Genomic DNA, 25664 nt, shown 5'->3' on the forward strand with positions numbered 1-25664 from the left:
ACTCTGGAAAACATTAGATGATTCATAAGGAAGGTGTGCTTTTACACTCTGTTGTGAATTCCTTTCAAATGGCATCTTCACAGTGTAGATGAGGATATTGCTTGAATACTTCTTGCCAGTTTTCCAGGTATTTATGGACTTGGATTTGACACGTTACAGAACCTGTGAATTGGACTTTATGGATACTTGTAGCATTTCCTGTATTTACTTTCAGGATAATCAGAGCAGTTGCCCATTGTTTTCTTAAACTTCCTGAAATATTACATCTGTAGCTTCATATTTTGCAGACAGATTTTTGTAGCAAAGTACAGCAAATGATGGAAAGCACTCATAACTGCTGTTTCTTGAGTATCCACCAATACTAGTGTTAAGGTGATGAGCCTTTAGTAACAAACAGTAGCTCAAGCTCTACATTAGGAGTTGGTGATATATGCCTGGCCAGAACATGGGGTGATGGTGTTCAGATGAGAATTGTTTTCAGTGGAAACTTGCAAATAGCATCAATTTATAACCTCTCTATTTCTAAAGACCGTAAAGTGGACTTATCATTGGCATACGATAGCAGGATAGGCAACTAATCGGAGGGGGTGAAGGGAAAAGTTGATGAGTGCAGGTTACTTCCTTGCACCTTTATTAATCACTTGTCCATTTATACTTCCCAGCACTCCTCCTTTCTGTCCAATTGGTATGCAAGTTATTTGCTGAATGCCAAATACAAGTTATGTTGTTTTACTATTTAACCCTGTTCACTGATCCATTTACATCACCAATGAAGTCACTGTTGAATTTGCTCCAGAGATTTCCATGGGAGTACCACTTGCTTCCTCTAGGGATTAATTTGGCCTATTATGTTTGGAGTAATGTAAACATCATAGTGTTTTTTTGCCTTTCTGCTTTTGTTGCTTTTGATTAGAGAGGCACAAGGGATGCACATCTTCAAATGTCTGGGAGATTTAGGTGTTTTCATTCATCGCAGAAATAGTGGGTCTACATAGCACCTACATAAACATTATTTCTATCTTTTTTTAAATTATCATTACTATTGAAAAGCTGCTTCTTCTGTAGCCTTAAATTAAAGATGGTTTCTGTTCAATGTAATTCCTTTCCCTACTTGCTTACATAGAAAGAGCAACTTGTACATGAAGATACTCCCTATGCACGTGCGCACACACGCGCGCACACACACACACACGCACACACATCTCTAAAGTCCAGGCCTGCAGCTATCCCCCCACAAGCTGTGATCCATAAGATTGCACAAGATAACTAGGATTGGCACACTTTTAAAAAAGCTCAAAGAAACTCCTGTACACGGCCGGAATTTTTGTGGGTAATTCAGTAGATGGTGCTCTTCTCCCAGAGTTTCGTCTGAATCAGTTACTTTCTATGATGATGATGATAGGCTGCAACTGTGCTGCTGGATGTGCCATCCTAGATTAGACAGAAGACCCAAGGTCTTTACTATTTGTGGTCACTTAAGGTACTTTGGCACTCTTCATAAGAGTAGGAGTGTCCTGGCTAAATTCTTCAGGGACTGTTCATTTTCTATACCAAAGGGTTGTGTGAGATTACTATGTACTGAATGCAGTAGTTGCTTTAACAACATACCAGTTTCTGTGTTCTCTTTCCTACCTCATTGGGTGCTGTGAGGTCTGATTAGTAAAATTAACTTTTTAATAGACCTTTCCATGGCACTCAGTGCCATAGTATCTGAACACTTCACATACACTCTTAGCTTTGTCCTCACAACAACACTATGAGGCAAGGACATATTTTCAGCTTTTTTACACGTAAGAAACTGAGGCAGAGAGAGATTAAATACCCTGGCCAAGGTACCACACAAAGAACCCAGATCTCCAAACATCCATTCCAGAAACTTGCCAGACCATCCTTTCAGTGATTTGAAATTGTTGGAAGAAAGTGTTGCGGAGGCACCACTGTATTCCTATTTTTACTATGTAAATGCTAAGCATGCTGCTTTGGGTTGTTTTTTTTTTTTGTGGTGACTCAAAACATGTTTCATTAGCAAACGTTATTTTCAATCAATAATGAGTGGGGGGAGAGGGTTTTGTGGAAAAGACTGAATGTTTGAAAACTATTCACATAAGCAGCCCTACTAAACAGTGGTGTACTGTGGATCTCTGGCACCCAGGGGCCAAGCCTGCATTCACCCCCCCTACCCCCCCCAGGCTTCACACCCCCTCCACACACAGCAGGGCTGGAAGAGTCCCTGGTTCCCACCAGAAGGCGCCACCCCCTAGCTACCCAGGGAGGGTGGGGATCTGTACCTTGCGGGGACACACGCCACACACACACACACACACACCCCCGCCCCGCTTGGGGGACTTTCTGCAGCTCATTGTGGCAGCGGAGCCGGTCCCGTGTGTCTCCCCCGCCCAAACCCACTTGCCACGTGGTGCCTGCCTCTCTAGCTCCAGCCCAGCGCCAACTCGGGAGGGGCCCCTCAGAGTCTCCTGCGCCCGAAATCAGAGAGACTGAGCAAGACTTACAGGGTCAGACCTAGACATTTTGGGTCACCTTTTGACAGCTTTACTCACCTTGAACAGCACCTTACTCTGTGAGGGGTTCCAGTGAAATCAGTGGGACTAATTGAGGATTAAGGTGTTGGGCAGTGAGTCAGGGTATCAGAATCAGGCTCTTTATTCATCATAATGATGATGATATGTGAATTTTTAGTAAGGGTGAGTGCGTCACAGGGAGGTGCAAAATTTGTTACAGTTTTGCAATGCCTTTGTTGTGTTTTAATGTGTCTTTTGCTGTTCTTAGCATGTTACTTTTTCACTAACTTTTGCAGTGCATATTTAGTTGCACTTAATTATTTGTTCCTGAATTTATGGTTACAAGTTTCCTGCTTCACAGTGACAACAGATAGACCTCCACCAGATCATCTTCTGCAGTCCTTATTCTGCCAGAGAACCTATGACGTCAACAAGAGTTTGCCTGAATAAGGACTTGAGGGTCAAGTTCTAAATGTTTTGATGTTGAAATGCAACCAAGCATTAATGTGCTGATCCTTTTTCTTTGCAGGAGGCCTCCTTATCTGTTTACCACGTGAACAGGCAGCACGTTTCTGCGCTGAGATCAAATCTCCAAAATACGGCGAGGGTCACCAAGCATGGATTATCGGGATTGTAGAGAAGGGCAATCGTACTGCCAGAATTATAGATAAACCACGAATCATTGAAGTTGCACCACAAGTGGCCACTCAAAACGTGAACCCGACGCCTGGTGCCACTTCTTAATCTAGATAAAATAGCTATTTGTTTTGTTTTTTAAAATAGATCTATTCCTTTATCATCCTACAATTTAAAGAACTGTAAAAAGAAAAAAAAAAACTTCATTGTATCTGCACATCTGATGGCCTTAGGTCAGTTTGAGTGGATACAATTAATAAAATAAAATCCATTGCCTTTTTTTCCTGTTACATTAACTGAAGATGCACCTAATCTTGAGGCAGCTTCTGAGTTGAGAATTATATTGTTATCCAATACTGTTGATTCATTTTGAATCTTTAGACACTTCTCTTGCCGCATAGGCTCTTTTTAAAGGTGCTTTCACGTAGCACAGACATTACCAGTAGTAGTGTCAAATAGCAATGTGTGTCCTTTCATTATATGTATATTTATCATTGTCTAATTTTGGATGCCTTGAATGATATTCTGGAAAGGCAGTAAATTGGTAAGTGACACAGTGGGTATACTCAAGTAGTAAGAGGGTTGCATGATTACATTCAATCTTTATTTGTAAAGTTTAGTTCTACCCGAGAGCATCTACAACCCTGGACATTGCTTGGTAGCACACTCTGTTAAACAAGCAAGTGCTAACTTTGCATGGAAAGCACTTCATAGTTGAAGGAGAAATTTTAATTTCATTCTTTGTAGACCTGACAATATTTACTGTATTATCAATAATTGTTTTCTTTATTGATAGTAAGGAAAAAATAATAATTGCTCAGTTTTGCAATGTGATTGGATGTGCTATAGTGCAACAAAGGTATTGCAGACCAAAAGGAGGTTTCTGTATAATATTCATTTACAATTCACTATATAATTAATTACACAAATAATTTTTAAATATAATCACTTTAAAAACAAACCTCTGTTCTGTGGATGGTAATGTTTAATACATTTTACATTTTGTATAGTGATTACAAGTCTTCTTTTGTTTCTTTAAAATCAGCAGCTGTTTAGTATAATTTTAGTACTTTTGTTCTTTGCTCAAATACATTTTTTGTGGACGCTTCTGTGATCTGTGTTTAAAATCTACATTGCCAACTTTGCAGCTTGAACTTAAGCTTGTTATTCAAATAAATATTTAATTTTTTTTATTGCTCTTGTACAAGTGCATGACCTTTTTGGATTTGTATTTAAATTGCAGGTTGCAGGGATGGAAAATATCCTATCTGGATTTTTAAAAAGTGGGATTATTAAAACTTGCTTTTGCCCTAATAGGTAAATTATGAAAGCTCTACCATTCGGCTTAATGTCTCTTGTGATGTCAAAGTTGTGGGATGAGTTGACTATCTACAACTAATCCTTTTTATTAAGAAGCGTAAACTCTGGAATAGTTTTTAATTATTTTATCTGTAAGTCAGCAGCTAATTACTGCTGTAAAACACTAAAAAAACAAAAAATGAGATTCCAATTAACAGTGGAAGGAAATGCATCATGCTGTTTACCAAAAAGCTTACTTGCCTTCCCCAACAATGGGTTAAGCTGTGTAACTGTACCGTTGTAAGGAACACAACTTTCCATACCAAAAGGAAGAGCCTTGCATATGCTTAATTGAGCTCTGCTCTATCACCTTCCAAAAAGAGTGAGACTTGCACTCTATACAGTTCTCCTGCTGAGTAGAATTCATTGTATTTTGCTGTACCAGTTGCTTTAAATGAGTATGCCAGACTGTTGTATGCAGTGTAGTTGTAGCTGTGTTGGTCACAGGATATTAGAGAGACAAGGTGGGAGAGGTAATACCTTTTATTGAACCAAAAGATATCACCTCACCCACCATGTCTCATTAACTGATTGAAATTCAGGCTGGGAAGGAAGAAAATCTGTGATTGTTTTTACTGCAAGAGATGTGTCCAGGAGCCGCCATCAAGAATAACAAGGGTTGTAAACTAAGAATTTTAAATAAGAGTTACTATAATCATTAGAGATGAACCTCGCTTGTTCATTCAGCAGATGCTTAAAGATCCGGTCTTGTTTCCATTGAAATTTTTGGCAAAAATCCCACTGATTTCAGTAGTAGCAGGATCAGGCCATTAGTTGCTACTCTAGAAAACTTTGGTCTTGTTCCCCCCATTGCCCCACCCTCAGTTATGAGCATAACTTCAGTTTCCATGAATGGAAGCTGTGGGTGCTCGGCACCTGTGAAATCGGACCAGAAGCACCCAGAATCAGACTCCAGCGCCTAAACTTTCTGCAGTGCTGAGCACCCACAACATCAGCTGAAATCAGTGGGAGCTGCAGGTGCTCCTTTGTTCTGAAAGTCAGGCTAAGAGTCTGAAGTGGGGCACCGAAAATCAGTTGTCACTCCAAAAAATGTTTGATCTAAATCTTTGGCTAATCTGCATTTCCTGTGCTCTACACTAGGGGCCTGAGACTCCAAACTCAGGGTCTGGCTTTCACTAACTTACTTTATGATTTTGGAGAAGACAGTTCATGTTTGTGAGCCAAGGTGGGTGAGGTAATATCTCTTATTGGACCAACTTCTGTTGGTGAGAGACAGGCTTTCAAGCCAATAGAAGTTGGTCCAGTAAAATATTACCTTAGCCACCTTGTCTCTCTAATATCTAGGATGAGCACAGCTACAACTACACTGCATATTTTAATTTTCGTATCCGTTTTAAAATTGTAAAAATTCTTTGGCATCTCATTTAGGCTAAATAAATATTTATAAAGTGCTTTGCATTCCTCAGTGATGCTATAAGTGTAAAACTTGTTATAAAGATCTTGTCACATTTCAGATTAGTGATTGACATGAAACTGGCCTTGAGCAGAAGAATGCACTGTTTTGTGGATATTTCTTGTTACACTGGTTAGTTGACCAGTCATCTGAGGGAACATTTCACATTTACTGAAGATAGCTTGAATGTTATGTTAAGTGATTAACCTCATAGATAAAAATGCGTAAGGGAAGAATATTTAAGACTAACAAAAGACCACGTGAATGAAAACCTGCACCAATCAAGCTATCACATTAACATCTTTTTTCATTCCAACAACCTTTTTTACTGACCTTTCAGAGAAGCAACTTTCTCCTACCAGGGCCTTGTCTCTTCTACAAACCGTCTCATTTTGCAGTGCCTGACAAAGCAATCACCTTGTTTTAACAGTCCGAATTTACATTCTGAAACACTTCCTGCTCTCTGAAGTGCAAGTGCGATGTTCTCCTTAGTCAGAATTGATATGGATATTATTTCTAATTGAACCATTCTAAACTCCAAATGGCTGATTACTTAGGTGACAGTAATAGAGCACTTTACAACTAATCTTGCTAGATACACTGTAATTTGTATGTCACAGGGGGGTTTTTTTGTTTTGTTTTTGTCTTGGTAAATGCAGATTGTAACTCAAACAAAGCCAGGAGGCAGTAGACATTTAAAAAAAAAATAAAATAAATACAGCAGAACATGTTGTAGTGTTGTGCACAGGACAAGGAGCCAGCAACTCTGGAGTTCTAATAATTGGTCTGGCACTAACTTCCTATGCAGTTTTCAGCAAGTTGCTTAAAGCCAAATGTTTCAGTTGTGGTGCCAAAGATAATGATTACACGTTATTTTGAAAGCCACATTCTATCAGCCAAGCACCCAAAGCCATTTGTACATGGTGTACATAAGCAGAGAGAAATGCATTCATTTGTCTGATGAAGGAATAGTTTTAAATGTTCAAACAAATATCAACAAGGGATGAAAACTCTTCGGGCTAGTCTACCCTTAAAACTTACAGCGGCACAGCTGTACCAATACAGCTATGCTATTGTAAAAGCACTTGTGTAGCTGCATTACGTCGACAGGAGAGAGCGTCTCCCACCGACATAGCGCTGCCCACACAAACACGCTGGCAAAACTTACGTTGCTTAGGGGTGGCCTTTTTTTTTTTTTTTTTTTTTTTCACACACACACACACACACACCCCTGAGTGACAAAAGTTTTGCTGGAATAAGTGCTAGTATAGACAAAGTCTTAGGCAATAAAAAGGAAATTCACAAGCCAAAGTGTTTTAAACTTGTTACTTTCAATGTCTCCAGAGCCTCTTGTAAAAGTGACCCAAAATAGGGGGCGTAGTTCTCTTTTTCTTTCTTTTTTATGATGTATAAAGAAGGTGAAATGTTTTGTCAATATAATTTTTTTGCTTTGTTGTTGTTGTTTGCTAGAGATTCAGATCTTGTTTATCTTATTCTTTCTGGAAGAATTGAGAACTATTAGGCTAATGATTCATGACATAAGTCCCAAGGAAATGAAACCTGGGCAATTGCAAGGGGATATTTAGGCAGATTGTTCAATGCCTTATTTTGTTTTACTGTTTTTTATCTCATGTGTCTGGCAAGCAGTTGGGAAGAATGCCTCTTTGTTAAATTTCCATCAAGTAGGAACAACGCTTCCATCCTAGTTCTTGGGTCCTTCAAAGAGACCTCTCTCAAAAAGAGGGAAGCTAAGACTTTATTTCTGGTATTTCTAAGGTAATAACCACACCACTTCCAGTCTTTATCCTTCTTTCAGGCCTTCTCTATTTATCTAGATTTCTCTACCTATGGCCCCATAAACATTATGTGAACACCTACATCAATGGTTCCCAAACTTTTCTCTGCCATGGCACACCTTGATACCTTTAATTTAATTATTTTGAGGCACACCACCATATATTCTCCAGATTAACTCATGAATATTCATGAGCCAATTCAGAACTCTTCAGGTAGTTTTTCAAAACCGAGGGGGTGCAGGGCTGGCAGTGCCTCACATGCCACGACATGCGTGCGGGACTCTAGAGGGCACCAGAACCGGCCCTACGGGGTCTGCTAAGGGGAAAAAAGTTCCGGGAACCATGCATGGTGGCGTCCACTCACCTATAATGGAATGGACATGAGCAGCACATCTCAAAGAACATCAGTTACTGGTAAGTAACCTTGTTTCATTTGGTTTGTATTAGTTTTGTGATTTAATGAATGGAAAACATTAAAACTAAAAGCTAAATTCAAAACAGCTATATAAAAATGTTCTATAAAATCCAGAAAAATGACAGATCTAGCTTAGAAAATACTTAACCAAAGTCAGAGACCCTGGCAAATGCCATTGACTTTGATCAAATGCTACTTGTGGACTTCATATTTTTTTTTCTCTTCTACATTCTTTTCTCTATGTTCATAATGCTCAGACTGTACATCAGTATATCTTATCACATGGTTTCAAAAATAATTCACTCCAGGGTTGGTTTCAGTGCCTGTAACAACCTACTACTTACTCATAATTAATGGTGTTCTCCTAGAGCTCAAGGGAGAAAAGCCTGGGTTTGGTGGTGGTGGTGATGAAGGTCTAGGGCTGTGATACTCAATAGATGGCCTGTGGGCCAAACGTGGCCAACCAGCTCCCCTTAAAAACATGTTTATAATTAAATTCACGAACAGTGATGCACTGCCTGTCATTTGCCTATGACTTTCTTAGGAAGTAACTTACTGGCAGTGCTTAATTTGTAACGAGAGAGGTGAAGCAACAAGCTCCTGGCACGCCCAGCAGGGGCTGAAGCCCTGAGTCTTGGCCCGGTTGAAGCCCTGAGTCCCAGCACACTCCGCAAGGGTGAAACCAGTGTCTTCACGGGCCACCTTGAGAATGAATTTCTGGACAAATGCACCATGAACATCTGAGATACATTGATAATACATTCAACTTGACACTCTCAAACTGGGTTTAAACAGAGACTTGGAATGGCTATCACACTACTGAAGGTAAATTACTTTGCTCACCCATTCTCACCTCCTACTCAATGGTCGTCATTAGGTCTTAAGTACTCTCTGGCCTTAGAGAGGGAGGAGGGAGAGGGAGAGAGAGTCCTAGGATACTGGCCCTGAGAGAAGGATTTACCCAGAAGGGTGGAGAAGAAACCCTGTGGGAGGTGAAGCAGCCCAATGAAAACGCAACAACCTTGGTTGCTGACTGTAGGGTCCCTGGATTGGAACCCAGAGTAGCAGGCAGGCCTGGATTCCCCTACCAGCCACTGGAAAATGGTACAGGATGGTGGGAGATGCCCACCAGACAGCTTGTCTAGAGGGATGTTGACAGCCCAGAAGGAGGGACTATATAGTGACCTACCCAGAGAGCAGAGTCACGAAAAGAGAGAGCAGCACGAGTTGCAGAGAGAGAGGTCGCCAGATGAGTATGAAGCTCTGGGGTGCAATCCAGACCAGTGAAGTGTTGTCACCTTTTACCCTTATAATGCCTTGCCACTGTGGCTTTCTGCTGGGAAACCTACAGACAGCAATAAGTATGAACTTAATCTCTATATATTATACAGCCCTAGTACAATGCTTTGAATGCAGGAGCCTGCCTGCTACACCACAGACTTCCACTGGTCTCCAGCAGCCTTGGTTAACCACTGGTAAGATGACCCTACACTCTCCCCAGCCGAAAATTTTCCCAAAAACATGTGTTCTGCACTGGGACAGCTCAGATATTAAAGGTCTATTGCCCCTGTAAAGGGTCAATATTCAGTAGTCTGCTACTTTAACTGGAGTTACCAAACTGTTCAGTTTAAACACAGCACTGGATTAGTTTAGATTAAAATAAAACAATATTATTTAACTAGTGAGAGAGATTTTAAGAGAGTACAAGTATCAAGTATTCAAGTCAGAAATGGTTATAAGAGAAATACAGATAAAATGCTTTCTAGAAGATAAAATTTAAGCTAGGCTTGATTCAAAGTAAAATCCTTACCACATAATCCCAGCAACATGGCTGATCAAATTCTCAGGTCACTCAGATGCCAACTCCTCTAGGCAGGAAGTAGCCAAGACGCACCCAAAAGTAGCTAGATGTAGCTAAATCAACATTCAACACCTGTCACTAATGTCTCTATCAAAAGTATTCATAAATCATCCTTAGCTATATACCGCTATATATTACACATGCAAATATTTTACTAAAACACACATTTCTTCATGTTCTAATTAATGGATTCACAAAATAGCTCAAAACTGTGAGGTGAACACATTTTTAATAACACCTATATCTCCATCATGTCCATCTCCCACTCATGTGCTTCATACTCAGTACTTGGCTCTTGATTGCTGGGGTTGGGCTCCATTTGCTCCCTGCTGTGAAAAGGTTGCTTTTCCTTGAACAAATAGGCTGCATTTGTCTTAATGGGTTTTGTTACCAAGTCAGTAAGGTTGTAAGTACTGCAAGATTCCCTGAACAATTTCAGTCCTGTTCTAACTCTTAGGATGGCATTTAAAATGTTAATGCCCATTCAATTCCTCAGTTTGGATTTCACAATGTTCATCATACGGAACAAACGCTTAACCTCAGCGTTCGAATGGGGCAGTGGAAGGTCTGCAAATGGATTTGTGTTTCCTGCATCACGGAAGGCATTGACCTCAGCCCAGAGAGCAACAATATGAGAAGTTTTTTCCCCACTTAGTGAAGTGTTACAATTCTGTCTGTAGTGTCTAAATCAAATCCAAAGAGTTGAGCTAATTCAATTATCTCCTGTATGCCTTTGTTTGCTTTCAGCACTTCTTCGGCGCTCAGTACTGATATCATTTGCAAAGTTTTGACATTCACTAGCAGGCATTGCTGAAGCTCTTTGCTTAGCTGTACCGTGAAGTCAATGCATCTTTTCCTCAGCACATTTATGCTCTCTAGTGACAGTTTCGACTCTGATAGAGTTTTCAAAACTGAAACCCAAGTAAGGAGATGGATCCAGGTGATTTTCAATAGAGGTGGTCAGAATGTTGATCCGTGCCATTGGGATCATAACTCTCCCGCACACAGATTTCAGGAGGGCTATCAATATGTTGAGGAGTTTAGCAGGGTCTGTATTCTCCCCCTCCAATGCCTTGACTGTGTGCTGTACCTCAGTATGAACAGACTTGAGGTAGATTAAGTACAAGCGATTTTGCACGTCACTGTACATGGCAAAAAGCATCTCTGCCATGTAGCAGCTGTCCTTTTTTTGAGAGCACTCAAAATATAGCTTTAATTCATTCCACTAGTGTAGAATTCTGCTGACGGCTCACTCAATGGAGAGCCAACAAATGGGGCACATTTTTGCTATTTTAAGGGGTTCCTCTCCACAATTAATAGTCTCATATATCTTCTGGTATGCCTCTTGTCGACTTGGAGATAAGGAGAACCAATTATAAGTCCACTTAATAAGGAACTCAATGTTTCGGGGAAGCGTTTCCTCAGATGCGTGATAGACCGCTAGTTGTAAAGAGTGACACACACACACCTGACTAGAACAAGGTGAGGCAAGCCGTATTCCTCTTGCAATATCTTACCAGACTGAAGGGCAAGTTCTAGGAATGTTGACACAACCTGGCCCCTTTTCTCACTGAAGTAACGTAAAACGATACCCAATTGCTTTGTCATGCTGATGTCTGTTGATTCATCTAGGATGAGGCTGTATTTTCTGTCACCTATGTCACTTAAGATTGCCTCTTTAAAGTTAGGTACCAGTACCTCCTTTATGATCTCTGTACATTTTGTATGGTGCAGAGTCAACTCAGAAGCAGTTTTTGAGTTGGCAAATGCTTTTTTGCACACATCCGTCAAATGATCACAGGTCAGAGTAGAACAATGTTCTACAATAAACAGTGAAAGTTTCCCTTCTGCTTTTTGTGCCGATGCTATATTTTGTTTGTTGATAGGCTTAAAATCAATGCCTGTTTGCTTGGGGTTGATAAAAGGCTGAGCCTTCTGTACATGTTTTGCAGTAAGGCTATGCTTTTCAACATCACTAATCTCAGCTATGATTTCGGTTTTGCAGTCACAGCAGAAGGCCTTTGACGGATTACCTTGCACAGATTTCAGCCAGCCCTTGAATTGCTTCTGTGATTGTCACTCCTCTCGAAAACGCTGTGTATATGTTTTTTCTTTAGATGTTTTGTCAGAGTCAGACTGAGACAGTTAAGAGAAATGTATTTTGAAAACGAACACCACTCAACACGCTGTACTATATATGCTATCTGTCCTTGCGCGGTGTGAAAATGTGACAGCAGTTTTAATTTTTGCGCCTTGCAAAAGTTACATAACAAACATTGTATCTTCCGCCGTACAAGCTTGACCTTGACGTCTGAGGATGACCCGCACCCCTGTGGGTGCAGGCACAGCCACTCTGGCGTGCTGGATAGGGACTGTCTGGGACATCCTGCTTCCCCAAGCCCTGCCCCCGGGGGCTCCAATTCCTGCAGCGGGCTCTGCTCTCGCTTTGCCAGCCGTGGCGGCAGGCCTGGCTCGTGCAGTAGCAACAGCACAACAGCTGTGGCCAGGACTGGAGGAGCCGCCATCACCGGTCAGAGCTGCCCCGGGGCAGGCAATGGCTGAGTGAGTGGGGCTGCAGGACCCAGGCGGTTGTGTCGTTTCCTTCCTTCCTGGGGGCTGGGCTTCCTTGGTCATCTGCAACCTCCTATCCCTCAGCTGCCCAGCACAAGCGCCCCCCTGCCCAGGTGCCCCCTGGGCTTGTGTTTCCTGGCCGGCAGGGAAGGGCCACCTGTCCTGCCCCGCACCCCCTCATTCCCAGCCCCAGCCTGGGCTGGGCCGTGGCACTTTGAGCAACTTTTCCTGGGTGCTGCCGTCCACGCACCTGGCAGCAGCAGGGCCGGGGCTGGCTGGGCTTGGCTTGGCTTGGGCAAGGAGGGGAGAACAAGGTGAGCCCCTCTCCAGGTCTCGGAAGCCACTGGCGGCTCCAGTCTGGGACTTCCCCCACTGGTTTCCAGGCAGAGGGTGAGTCAGTGCTGAGCAGGGGGGAGGAGAGGAAGCTCCTGTCAGCTGTCACCAGGATGCCACTTTGCGGGTTTAGTGACATTTGCAGAAAAGTAAGTAGCAGCTGGACTGAGGCAGGAGTTAGTTATTTTTCTCTCAAGGAAGAGAGAGGGGATTGGGCAAGGTGAGGTGATCCCAGATTAAATGGAGCAATGTGTGCTTCCCACCCAGTAACTGTCTTGCCTGCGTGGTGCATAACTGCGTGGTGCATAACTGCAAATAAATGCAATGCCTTGTATCTGCCAGTCCTTCCCTGCTGGGTTTTGTTACAGTTTCACCCCCTTGTTCTGTAGCAATCTGTGTGTGACAAAACTAATGATGTTGGGAACTGGAGGAGGGGTGTTGGGATGGATTGGATGGAGGTGAGGAGGGAGGTATCTGTAGAAGGGATTAAGGGAAGCATAGACTGCACTTTTTTTTTTAAATTGGGCGCTTAGATTGATTTTATTATTATTATGAACTTTAGCTACTTTGTCAGAATGTAGCTGTGAACAGCTGTGAAAGTAGCTAGATTTGTCCTGGTTGCTTTGACAGTTATTTTGTAGCTAAGTAAATTAAAAAATAGTCAAATCTAGCTACACAATCCCCTAGTTGTCAACTACCACCCCACACTGGAACTCATAGAGGATATCATTAAACAATTACAACCCATATTCAATGGAGACCATGTCATGGAAGAAATCTTTCCTGAACCCCCTGTTCTGACCTTCGGACAATCCCCAACTCTCACTAGCACTTATGCCAGCAACACTTTTGTCACCTGTGGAGACTGAATTGCATAGTGGCGTCTGCAGCACCACATTCACTGCCCCCCCATGTGGATAAAGAGGCAGCCTAGGGAGGGTTGACTCAGCAGCACAAGCCGCATGTACCTGTCTCCTTATAAGGAAATGAAGTGACCCCACCTGCTGGTGTGTGGTCAGCAACTGCCCAGGATAATTGTAATCACCTGGTTGGCTGGTTCATACCTGCCCGGGAAATCAGGAGTACCTGGTTGGCTAAACTCCAAGCCATGACCTTAGAAGGTCATGCAGCAAATAGCAACCAATGGGGCTTAGCCTCTGCTGACCAGGGGAAACTATAAAAGTTCAAACCCAGGTGGCAGAAGGCAGAGAGGAATTGAATCCACCCGGCATCCTGCATATCGCCTGGTTTTGTCGGCTTGGCGGGCTGACGCATCTTCACTAGCCCGCTTCACTGTGAACTGATCACTCACAGTGGCTCTCTCCCGTCTGCAGTATCTAAAGCAAACGGCAACTGAATTTGGCCAGCATAGTATACCTGTATATAATGTTTGTGAGTATGGATTAACTGTTTTCTGTTGTGTTTGTCTTGTAACTTCTTTGAGGAACTCCAAAACTGGGCACCCTAGTGTCACATGCTGGCAGCCACGCGTTGATCCAGGAGAGATCACAAAACGCTAAAGTCTTGGGTGGCACATTTTGTCCTTTCGTGCACGGAGTTCTCCTGCCCTTTGCTATCACTGTTTGCTGTGTAATTGCTTGCTGTGAAACTGTTTATTATAGAAATAGAACTGTTTTATTATAAGGATAGGATTGTTTATTGTAAAATAAAGGGTTTATTGGTTAAGCAAACCCCTAGAATCATCACTGTCTCGCTTAACCCCCCGTATCCCAAACCGAACCTATCAGAGAGTTTTTTCTCTCCATTTCCACATCACCAAGCTCATTGTCAGAAGCAAACTCCCCACAGACAATACCCCCCAACTCAAAGTGGTACCACACTCTGCCAGAACAACAGATGCAAAACCTGTATACATATCTTCACTGCTATGATGATCAATACCCCCCAAAACACACCTTTCAAAATCCATGGGTCCTTCACATGCCTATCACAACATGTGCTGTACCTCATCAAGTGCACTAAATGCCCCAATAACAGTTATGCATGGGTGAAACCAAACAATCACTACACTCTTGAAAGAACTCACACAGAAAAATGATAAAAGACACAAACACCATATCACCCCTCGATGAACACTTGTCACAAAATGAGCACTGCATATCTTATCTCTCAGTCCTTGTCCTCAAAGTAAACCTGCAGAACACCTTCCAAAGACAAACCAGGGAGCTGAAATTCACAGCTTTGCCAGAAACTAAAAATCATGATCTTAGTAAAGATTCTGAATTTATGGCTTACTACAACAATCTGTAATTCACTAACCCCCCTATTTTGACCTATAACTGCAGGAGTTAATGGGCCACTTCAACTTGAATGGTCCCTTAAAATATGTGTTAACTACTTATGCTAAATTATCTGTTTCACCTCCTACTTAGTTGACACTGGCCTTGTCTACATGACCACTTTTGATGGCAAAACATTTGTCGCTCAGTAGTGTGAAAAAACACCCCCTGAGTGATACAAATTTTGCTGGTGTAAGCACTTGTGTAGCTGCTGTGACAGGGGCTACTGGAGGGTGGTAGAAGGGCGCTACGTTAGCCCAAGAATGATCAAGGCCCTGTTCCCCTAGCAGCTGCCCAAGGCTCCCTCCAGGCTAATCAGGGTCAGCTGAGGCCAGAGCCAGCTGAGACCCATTAAGCACTGCCTGGGAGCAGATATGAGCTCCCTGCCAGCCAGGCAGTGTGCTCTTGGAGTTTGGAGAAGGAGAAGGAGCTTTGGAGAAGGAGAACAGTGAGTGGCAGAAACCAGAGGAAAGCAGAGGGGCTTCCCCGGTGGAGTGGCCACTTAGCCCCGAGGGGGTCCAGGGTAGGGAAGCAGCCCAGAGAAAAGACTTGCGCATTTCCTTAGAGCAGCAGCCAGCCACTGCTGTCAGCCAGGGCCTCTGGGCTGGTGTCCGAAGGAGAGGGCGGGCTCAGACACCCCCTACCCCCAAACCCAAGGTCCCAAGGGCACTACACGGCCTGCGAAGACCTGTGGGAAGACTGGTCCGAAGAGAGACGGCCGCCATCTTGAGACTGGTGGGAGTCCCGGGCGGCCATTTTGTGTCCTACCACAGTGAAAAAGCGCTCGGCCCAGGGGAGCACGGAGGCCACCCCATCACACTGCGTTATGTCAATGGGAGAGAGCTCTCCCACCAACATAATAAAACCACCTAAACGAGCGGCGGTAGCTATGACAGCAGGAGAATGTCTCCCCCAACATAGCCCTGTCAACACAAGCGCTTATGCTGGCAAAACTTATATCACTATGGTGGGTGTCACTCCTGAGTGACAAAAGTTTTGCTGGCATAAGTGCTAATGTAGACAAGGCCTTTCCCAGACCTGAAGAAGCTCTGTGTAAGCTCAAAAGCTTTTCTCTCTCTGCAACAGAAGTTAGTCCAGTGAACAATATTACCTCGCCCACCTTGTCTTTCTGATATGCTGGGACCAACATGGCTACAACAACATTGCAAAAGTAAATGATGGTGTTTTAAGGACCATGTGTGATAAAAATACCACTTTTAAATAAATGGAGTGAAACTACATTTGCAGTGGCTAAGGATACGATTTGGTCACGGAGGTCACAGCTTTCCATGACTTCTGGGGCTGGGCTAGAGCAGCTGTCAGCCCAGGGCTACCACCAAACAGCTGATTGGCTGGCCAGCCTCGGGGATGCAAAGCAGCTGACCGGCAGTCAGCTTGGGCCACCGCACAGCTAACCGGGGGCCATCCACAGGCAGGTGCCCATCAGCAGTCAGCCAGCTGGAGCAGCTGCAAGCCACAGCAGCTGTTTTGCCCCCACCCCCAGAGTATTTTTAGTAAAAGTCAGGGACGGGTCACGGCTTCTGTGACTTTTTGTTTATTGCCCGCGACCTGTCCCTGACTGTTACTAAAAATACACGTAACAGAATCTTAACCTTAGCGGTGGCTTGCAGGAAGTGGAGCACCAGTCAGGCAATCAGAACAGCAGATGAGATAAATCTGCGAGCTGCTGTGAGGTGCTGTGCGCAGACGTTACACCTCTGCCAACTGACAAGGCATGAACACCTCTCGTGCGGTTATCACGAATATCTCCCGCATGATAATCGCGCGATAATCACGAACACCTTCCGTGCAATAATCGTGTGATAATCACGAATATCTCCCGCATGATAATCGTGTGATAATCACAAACGCCTCCCATGCGATAATCGTGTGATAATCACAAACACCTCCCGTGCGATAATCACAAACACCTCCCATGCGATAATTGTGTGATAATCACAAACACCTCCCGTGCGATAATCACAAACACCTCCCATGCGATAATTGTGTGATAATCACAAACACCTCCCGTGTGATAATCGTGATGAGCTTTAGGGTGGCGGGCGTGAAATACTTCATGGAACCAAATCTCGTTTGGCAGCTGAACGCATCATTTCCGACAGAGGAGAGGGGCTGGCGCTGGGCAGTATCCAGCCAGAGCGGCCTTCTGAGAACAGCCCTGAAGGGAAGTGGGCTGCGATGCTCCAACCACCCCGCTGTCACTGCGCCCTCTATGGGCCACCCCCGCAGATGGCTCGTGGCTCACCCACGTGGTGGTAACTTTGAGCTTATCTGGGCCACTGCCCCACTCATCCCTAAGCCCAGCTTCTCTCTCGCGCATGCGCACTCACAACCCCCCAACCTCCTTCAGAGCAAGGAGGCAGGGTACTATGTGCCCTTAAGCAGAGCAAGGGCAGCGGCTTCAACAGACATTATGGAGCATGCTCAGACCCCTCCCCCACCTGACCACGTTCGGCGCGAGGAGGCACGTCAGGGCAAGCGGCAGGCCCAGGGAGGGCAGCGGTTTCAGCAGACGTTACTGAGCTTGCCCAGAGCGCTCACGCACGCTCAGAAGCAGCCGTCGCCCCCCGCCGGAAGCGAGCGGGGTGGAACACTGTGCGAAGTGGCGATGGTGGGCGGGGCTTGGGTTGCGCCTCGCCCCCGTGTGGGCCGGGCCCGTTGCGGCCCCGCCCACTGGCTGCCGGGGGAGGAGACTGCGTAGGCGCCTCTCGGAGTGGGTCAGCGCGAAGCTGCGGCGGCGGCACTCAGCGGTCCGGGCTTGGTGCTCGCCCGTCAGGCAGCCCGGGCGGGGGGCGTTGACGGCAACTGCTGCTGCGTCCTCGCTCCGGCCCCAGCCTTAGGCGCCATGGAGGGAGGATCGGCGGCGGCCCGGCTGGGCACGATCCTGCGGCACCTCAGCCCCCGCCTGGGTGTGTCTGCCCTCGTATCCTTCCTGAGCCGGGCTGCGGGGTCTGGGACGCCAGCCCCGTTACCCCCTTCGCCCCTCATGGGCTCCGCGCCGCGGGCTGGGAGGCGATCGGGGGGACTTTGGGCTGCCTCCCCCCTTCCCCCCTTCTGCAGCCTGGGCTGCCTGCCCCCTTCCCGCACCGCCTCCTCGCACGGGACTTGGGCCGACTCACTGACTGACTGACTTCTGCCTTGGGCCTGCCTCCCCTCGCCGCCCTTCTGCCTGGGCTGCCCCCCCTCAGCCTCTGCCTCCGCCTCCGCTTCTTATCAGGCGCCTGGGAAGGACACAGAGACGCTGTCACTGCCTCGCCCTGTCCCCGTGGGTATGTGAGACTGGCGGGTGGGGGCCGTGTCTCTAAGCGTGTGCAGTGCTGAGCGTGCTGTGGGGCTGGGTAAATAGCCCCTGTGCCCTTTAACCATCTCTAGGGTTGCTTGGAGCAGGGTGTTTGTCACCCTCCGCGCACACTCCCTGCCCTGTGCTTGCTGGAAACGCCGGTCTGGTAGATGCCAATTGGTCTTTGTACCTGTTACAATTTCCAAAGGGGCACGTGACAGACTTCCTGCTCCTCGGGGTGTTCCCCTGTTTGAAATCTTAGTGGAATGGGTTTTTAAATGCTACACCTAACAGGTCAGATTTTTCAAAGGGGCTCTGCACCTGATGGTGCACAAAAATTGGATAGCTGTCCACAGGAGTTTCCAGTTTTGTGTCCGGCTACCTGATTTGCTCACATATATGCTGGTTTGTGAACACAAGTCTGGGGAAGAGAGAGGCTTAGACATGGTAAGCTTTCTCCTATATTTTCAAAGAGTTTGGAGGAGGAGGGAGGTTGAAGTCTGTGGTACTCACATTTCATGGTGCATCTCAGACCATGCTGAGATATATGGATGGGCTCAGGGTGTGGAAACTAAAACAGAAAAAATGGAGAGATTATATACATTCTATATCTTTGAAAAGGTCCTGTAAAAACATTTAAAAACTTGACAGGAGGTGAATGGGAAACATAGGAGGTTGAAAAAGGTGTAGAGGAGGTATTGAATTAGAGGAAGCTTTTATAGTGATTTATTTTGTGTGTGTTTCATTTCAACTTAGTGTCTCAAAGGACTGCATGAAAAGTGTTAATTATTAACTCTATTTTACAAGTATGGCAGTTGAGGTATGGAAGAGTTATGTAACTCATTGATGGTAAAAATATTTCATTTTTTGCTGCAGTTCGGCTCTAATATGCAACTAAAGTCAAAGAAAAAGTTGGTAGGTGAGCAGCATACTTTTGAGTAACAATTTGGGAAGAGACAGTGATAGAGAGGGACATAAGTCTACAAATATATGAAGGATATAAACACGAAGGATGGATAGTAATTATTTAGGATGGCATATGAGAAATTTGATGAAATTAAGAAGGAGAAATTTAAGCTACATCTCAGAAGACATTTTCTGATAGAGAGGAACGAATTCCTGATGACTAAAACTAGACAGGCAAAGTACTATATACTTAGCAGATGCAAAACTGTTCCCTAGATCAGGTGAGCTAATGTTGTAGGTATTTTCCATCGTTATTTTTATTATATTTAACATATATTTTAGTGACACCTAAAGGATTCAACCAGGTTTGAGTCCTATTGTGCTGAGCACTGTACATAAATATAACAAATGACAGTCTGCCCCAGAGAGCTTCGGTATGACTCAGCAGGTGAATGAAATAAATGAACAGGTGGGGAGGCTAATAAAAATAGGATGGGACTAGCTGTGTGTGCAGTTCTTTTTCATCTTAAACTTCTGTGGAGAATTTGAACCTGGTTAAAAGATTGCTTCTTGTAGAAAATGCCCTTTTTTTCTTCTTCTCTTTAAGATATCGAAGCCTTTCTATGGTGACATCGTACTTAACCTTATTCATGATCCTGGAGAAGATTTTGTCACAGTTATTTTTAGTAGAAGTCAGGGACAGGTCACAGGCAATACACAAAAATTTATGGAAGCTGTGATTTGTCCCTGACTTTTACTAAAAATAGTGGGGCAGCTGGGAGCTGCCCAGGGGGAAGGAGAGGGTACAGCGACTGGGAGCAGAGTAGGGGGAGGGAAGAGAGTGGGCACAGTTGCTGGGAGCTCAGGGGTCCGGGACATGGATGGTCCAGGCTCCGGAGTCCCTCACCACGGTTGGGGGTCCTCTGCCACAGCTGAGAGCTCTGTGGCTCTCCAGTCAGCTGCCGTGAATGGTGGGGACCCTGGAGCTCAGAGCTGCTGTGGGCAGTGATGGAACACCAGGGCTCTGATGTCCTACTGTGGCTTGGAGCTGCAGGGCCTGACACCTGCACCGGCTCAGGGCTCCTGGCTCCAACGCAGTGGCTCATCCCCCTGCCACCTCTTGCAGCTGGGGGAAGCAGGATTCCCCTGACACCCACAGTGGTTAATGGCTGCAGTGTCCCTCTGTGGTGTCTGAGAGCTCTGGCAACTCAACTGCCATAGGTGGTGGAGACCCTAAAACTCAGAGCCACGTGAGCAGTAGAGAGACCCTGGAGCTCTGAGATTCCCCCGTTGCCCGTGGCTTGGAGCTGCAGGGCCTGTCCCCTGCAGCGGCTGTGGGCAGCCTCCGGAAACTGAAAAGGATAATTTTACAGAGGTCTCAGGAAGTTACAGAATCCTTGATCTCTGTGACAAAATCTTATCCTTAATCATGAACAATTCAGACAATCTTGAGACCGTCTGACTTAAATCTGAGCTGATGTTGAAGGACATGCAGATGTATGCATGTGTCTTTTCTGTGTAGTCAGTCCTTTAGTTCAGACGCCGTCTGCCAAATCACTTCAGGCTCTGTTCTTGTCAGATTTAAAAGCTAAACCACGCTGGTCTTTGTCAGCACTTGGATCAGAGACAGCTGTGAACAATTCAGGTGCTCCATTAAGTGGTGTTAGTGATTTAGAACGTGACACTTTTCTCTCTGAGTTTGTTCTGCACAAATGCTGTAGCATGCTGTTGTGGGAACAGTGTGCAGGAGATTCTGTCTTTCAGGGAGAAAAAAAGGGATAAAACTAAGGTCGTGTCCAGCTGTGTTTATTTAAAATTAATCCCACTTTATTTTTCTTCCATAGTGGAGAGGCAATCTCCACTGTCCTGGATAAATTGCAAAAAGGCAAATATAGTGCCCATCTATAAAAAGGGAAATAAGGACAAGCGGGGGAATTACAGACCAATCGGTTTAACTTCAGTACCCAGAAAGATAATGGAGCAAATAATTAAGCAATCAGTTTGCAAACACCTAGAAGATAATAGGTGATAAGTAACAGTTAGCATGGATTTGTTAAGAACAAATCATGTCAAACCAACCTGATAGTTTTCTTTGACAGGGTAACCAGCCTTTTGAATGGGGGAAATGGTAGATGTGGTATATCTTGACTTTAATTAAAGGCTTTTGGCTCTGTCTTGCATGACATCATAAACTAGGGAAATACAACCTTGACGAAACTACTATAAGGTGGGTGCATAACTAGTTGAAAAACTGCTTTTTAACTAGGTATCAGTGATTCACAGTCAAGCTGGAAGGGCGTATCCAGTGGGTTCCTGCAAGGATCAGTTCTGGGTCTGGTTCTGTTCAGTATCTTCATTAGTGCTATAGATAATGGCATAGAGAGTACACTTCCTAAGTTTGCAGTCGATACCAGGCTGGGAGGGCTTGCAAGTGCTTTGGAGGATAGGATTAAAATTTAAAATGATCTGGACAAACTGGAGAAATGGCCTGAAGTAAACAGGATGAAATTCAATAAGGACAAATGCAAAGTACTCCACTTGGAAGAAACAATTAGTTGCACACATACAAAATGGGAAATGACTCCCTAGGAAGAGTACTGCAGCAGTGGTGTACCGAGAGGGGTGGGGAAGAGGCTCCTGATCGCCTGCCAGGGGGAAGGGGAGAGGAGACCGGCTTGACCCTTCACAATGCACAGAATGTGGGGGTGCAGGAGGCTCTGAGGGGCCCTTTGCCTCCTATATATCGTGAAAAGCCAACGCGGCGTCCCTCTGCAGGCTGGGGGGGTGAGGTCGCCCCACCCGAGTGGGCGCCGGGCTGCAGGGCTGGGACAAGAGAGGCGGGCACAGCATGGTGGGTAAGTGTGGAGGGGGAGGCGGCTGAGCCTGACTCGCAATGAGTCACAGAAAGTTCTCAAGCAGGAGGAGGTAAGCAGCATCTCCCCACAAACCCCCTCCCCCCACCGGAGGTACAGACCCCAGGGCAGCTGGGCGGGGTGGCACCATCTGGTGGAAGTTGGGGAACCCTCCTGCCCTAGGAGGCAGTGGTGAAAATGCAGGCTTGGCTCTTGGGTGCTGGAGACCTATGGTACGCCACTGTACGGCAGAAAAGGATCTCGGGGTTATAGTGGACCGCGAGCTAAATATGTGTCAGCAGTGTAACACTGGTGCAAAAAAAGCAAGCAGCATTCTGGGATGTATTAGCAGGAGTATTGTAAACAAGGCATGAGAAGTAATTCTTCTGCTCTACTCTGTGCTGATTAGGCCTGCGCTGAGTATTCTGTCCAGCTCTGGGCACCACATTTCAGGGAAGATGTGGAGAAATTGGAGAAAGTCCAGAGAAGAGTTGTAAAAATGATTAAAGATCTAGAAAACATGACCTATGAGGGAAGATTGAAAAAATTGAGTTTGTTTAGGCTGGAGAAGAGAAGACTGAGAGGGGAGGTAACAGTTTTCAAGTGTATAAAATGAGGAGGGAGAAAAATTGTTCTTGTTAACCTCTGAGGATAGGACAAGAAACAATGGGCTTAAACTATAGCAAAGGCAGTTTAGGTTGGACATTAGAAAAAACTTCCTAACTGTCAGGATAGTTAAGCACTGGAATAAATTGCCTAGGGAGGTTGTGGAATCTCTGTCTAACCTATTCTTAAAAATCTTCAATGACAAACACCTGTCAGGGACATTCTAGATCAGCGGTTCTCAACCGGTGGTACGCGTACCACCGGTGGTACTTACAAGAAGGCTGGGTGGTATGCGAGCTGTACCGTGCCGCCGAATCCGCCGCCGGAAGTGCCCTCCCACCCGCCCTTGCGATACCTTGCCGCCAAAAATGGACAAACGGCGGAAGGGTTTCGGCGGCGGGCATTGTTTCCCCCATGTAAGCTGCAGCAACTCTCTCCCCGCCGTGAAACCCCACTGCAAATCCCTCCCCGCCGCCGCTGCGAAACCCTGCCGTACAGTCAGGCAAACCCCCCTTTTTTTCCCCGAGTGGTACTCGGGGGGGGGGGGGAAAAAAAGGGTTGAGAACTGCTTTTCTAGATGATACTCAGTCCTGCCGTAAGTGCAAGGGACTGGACTAGATGACCACTTGAGACCCCTTCCAGTCTTATGAATCTATGTGCCTAAATAGTTTTATATAACACAGTGGTTCTCAAACTGTGATTCTTGGTCCCTGGTGGTCTCCAGAGTGAAGCCAAACACCAGAGTATTGAGGTTGTCAATGTTAGAGATGATCCACGAGAAGATTTCTCATGGGTACCTGAATTAAGAAGCCAGAGAACAGTATACAATATTGCATTAAAAGAAAGCTACACAAAAGGAGATTTATTTAGGAAATGCCTGTTTACTATTACCCATGCAAATTTAATTCTGCCCCCTTGCGTGTGCAGCCTTTGCACTGACTTGAGGCAGGGGAAAAAATATGTGAATTGTATAATTCATCGAATCATAATGCAAATGCATAAGGGAGCAGAACTAAGGTTGCATGGGGAACCATAAATTTGACGTTTCCTAACTTTTGAGTGCTTGGCTCTGCAACCTAGATAACTTCTAATGCAGGCTTTTTTGTTTAATTTCATTGGTGTTTTTTATTAAAGGAAAAAGGTAAAAAAATTGTCTTGTCTTACGACCAACTGGAACACCTGTGTCACTGTGCCTTCCTCATCCTATCCCCAAGATTATCATGCATTATTAGCAGGGTTTGAGTCTTGACCCTTCAGCACTGTGGCATAGAAATCTACCACTTGAGCTACAGGATGAACTAGAAACAAGATAAGACCATTATCTTAGAGGGAAGATAGACTGTAGACGTACTTGGTCTGACTCTTTCACCCCACCTGACTTCTCATCCAAGGAAGGGGGAGGGGTGGGTTTCCTTCCTAATCTGGTGCCCTCAGAGCTGGGTCATGTCCGGTATTCAGAATGGTTACTAGGGAGACCCCAGCCCTGTACCCACCTGCTAGGAGTTGGTTGAACTACCCCATTGAAGTGCCCGTGAAGGGATGGATCGGCTGCTTAGATCTTGTTCTGCGTGTGGAGGGTGTTTTTTTTTTGGGGGGGGGAAGGGGAAGCAGGGTAGGTGGGACAGCCTGGCCCAGGTCATCCCCTGCTGCAACAGCTGCTCCAAGTAAGGCATGTGCTGCTGTTTTGGACCAGTGTGGGCCCAGGGCTGTAGAATGTTTGTGTTCAGTTATTATTTGGACATGCTGCCAGCATTTTCCTGAAAAATTTCCACAAGAAAAGGGAAATGATGATTCTTAATATTTCCATGGGACAAAGAGAAGTGCCTCTCTTCTCAGAGCGCTTTTTCCCCTGGCAGATTTTAAAGGCCTGCTTCACACACAGGAGGTGTTAGAGCTTCTAAAATAAAGTGCTAAGGATTTTTTATAACAATGGGAAGTGTTAGGCAACCTAAGTGAAGTTGCTTTCAGTGAGGAACACTGGGGGAGCTCTGAATGAGAAGGCTTTACAAAGGTGTCAATCTTTATCAGATATTAAAACAAAAATATTGAGGTCTATAGTGTTAGATATTTATTCATTCAATTTAACATTTATTTCATGAGTTAAATATTCCTGAAAGGAAGTGGGGAGAAAAGACATTATGTGCACTGTCCTACTGTTAAAATTAAAGAGGAATATACCGTTTGTAGCTTCATGTTCTGTGTTGCATATGGTTTTCTATTTGAGTAATGTATGTGCAGGGTCTAGAATTGGTATGGCTTTGGGGTTATTTGCATTTGTCTTTTACAGTATTGTCAAAGCTACATGTAGGATTGAAATTACCCAAGATTTGGTTTTCTCTTGGTATTTTCAGTTTGTAGATAGTGCAAATATCATGATAAATAAAAAACCCACTTTTTTGAGCACATCAATGGCTCCCTGGGGCATTATAATACCTATAAAATGTAATCATAAATACAAAACCAAAGTACAGCAGAACTTCCCAAATCCATACTTCATGAATATGCACAAAAATATAGTGATCGATCCGTAGCGCTCAGCAGTGGTCTGATAAGCAGACATGAGGCTGTAATAAAATCTCATTCGCTAGTATGTGAGACTTAACTGTTCCACAGATTAAACTGTACATCACAGAGTATTATCTTCACTAATTAAAGCTAAACTTGTTAAAATATCACAAATTGTACTTCACCTTAATTGATCTTCATTGGGTACTCATAGAGGGAGTCCTGTCCTGTGAATGCTAAGAGCCCTTCATCTCATTTAAATCAGTGGGAGCTGAGGTTGCTCAACATCT

At 44.9% G+C, this 25664-nt stretch overlaps 2 protein-coding genes across 13 annotated transcripts in view; both read left to right on the forward strand.

Annotated features, from left to right (window-relative positions):
• SEPHS1 (selenophosphate synthetase 1) overlaps positions 1-4980 on the forward strand; it is a 30067-nt gene extending 25087 nt beyond the window's left edge. For all 10 annotated transcript variants that reach the window (XM_067564588.1, XM_067564584.1, XM_067564586.1 and 7 more), the window contains one exon: positions 3049-4980. In XM_067564588.1, the coding sequence (XP_067420689.1) occupies positions 3049-3263 (215 nt within the window). In that variant the 3' untranslated portion in view covers positions 3264-4980. The remainder of the gene's footprint in view (positions 1-3048) is intronic.
• Positions 4981-17835: 12855 nt separating this feature from the next.
• LOC137163998 (phytanoyl-CoA dioxygenase, peroxisomal-like) overlaps positions 17836-25664 on the forward strand; it is a 73714-nt gene continuing 65885 nt past the window's right edge. The window contains exon 1 of one of the 3 annotated variants that reach the window (XM_067564595.1): positions 17836-18148. In XM_067564595.1, coding sequence (XP_067420696.1) covers positions 18071-18148 — 78 coding nt within the window. In that variant the 5' untranslated portion in view covers positions 17836-18070. Of the gene's footprint in view, positions 18149-18814; positions 18953-25664 lie in introns of those variants that run through there. The other 2 variants (XM_067564594.1, XM_067564596.1) reach the window with 2 other exon arrangements.

The sequence above is a fragment of the Emydura macquarii genome, unplaced genomic scaffold, assembly GCF_026122565.2.
Source record: "Emydura macquarii macquarii isolate MOO-44397 ecotype Brisbane River unplaced genomic scaffold, CSIRO-AGI_Emac_v2 contig_2636, whole genome shotgun sequence".
In the NCBI taxonomy this organism is placed as follows: domain Eukaryota; kingdom Metazoa; phylum Chordata; order Testudines; family Chelidae; genus Emydura; species Emydura macquarii.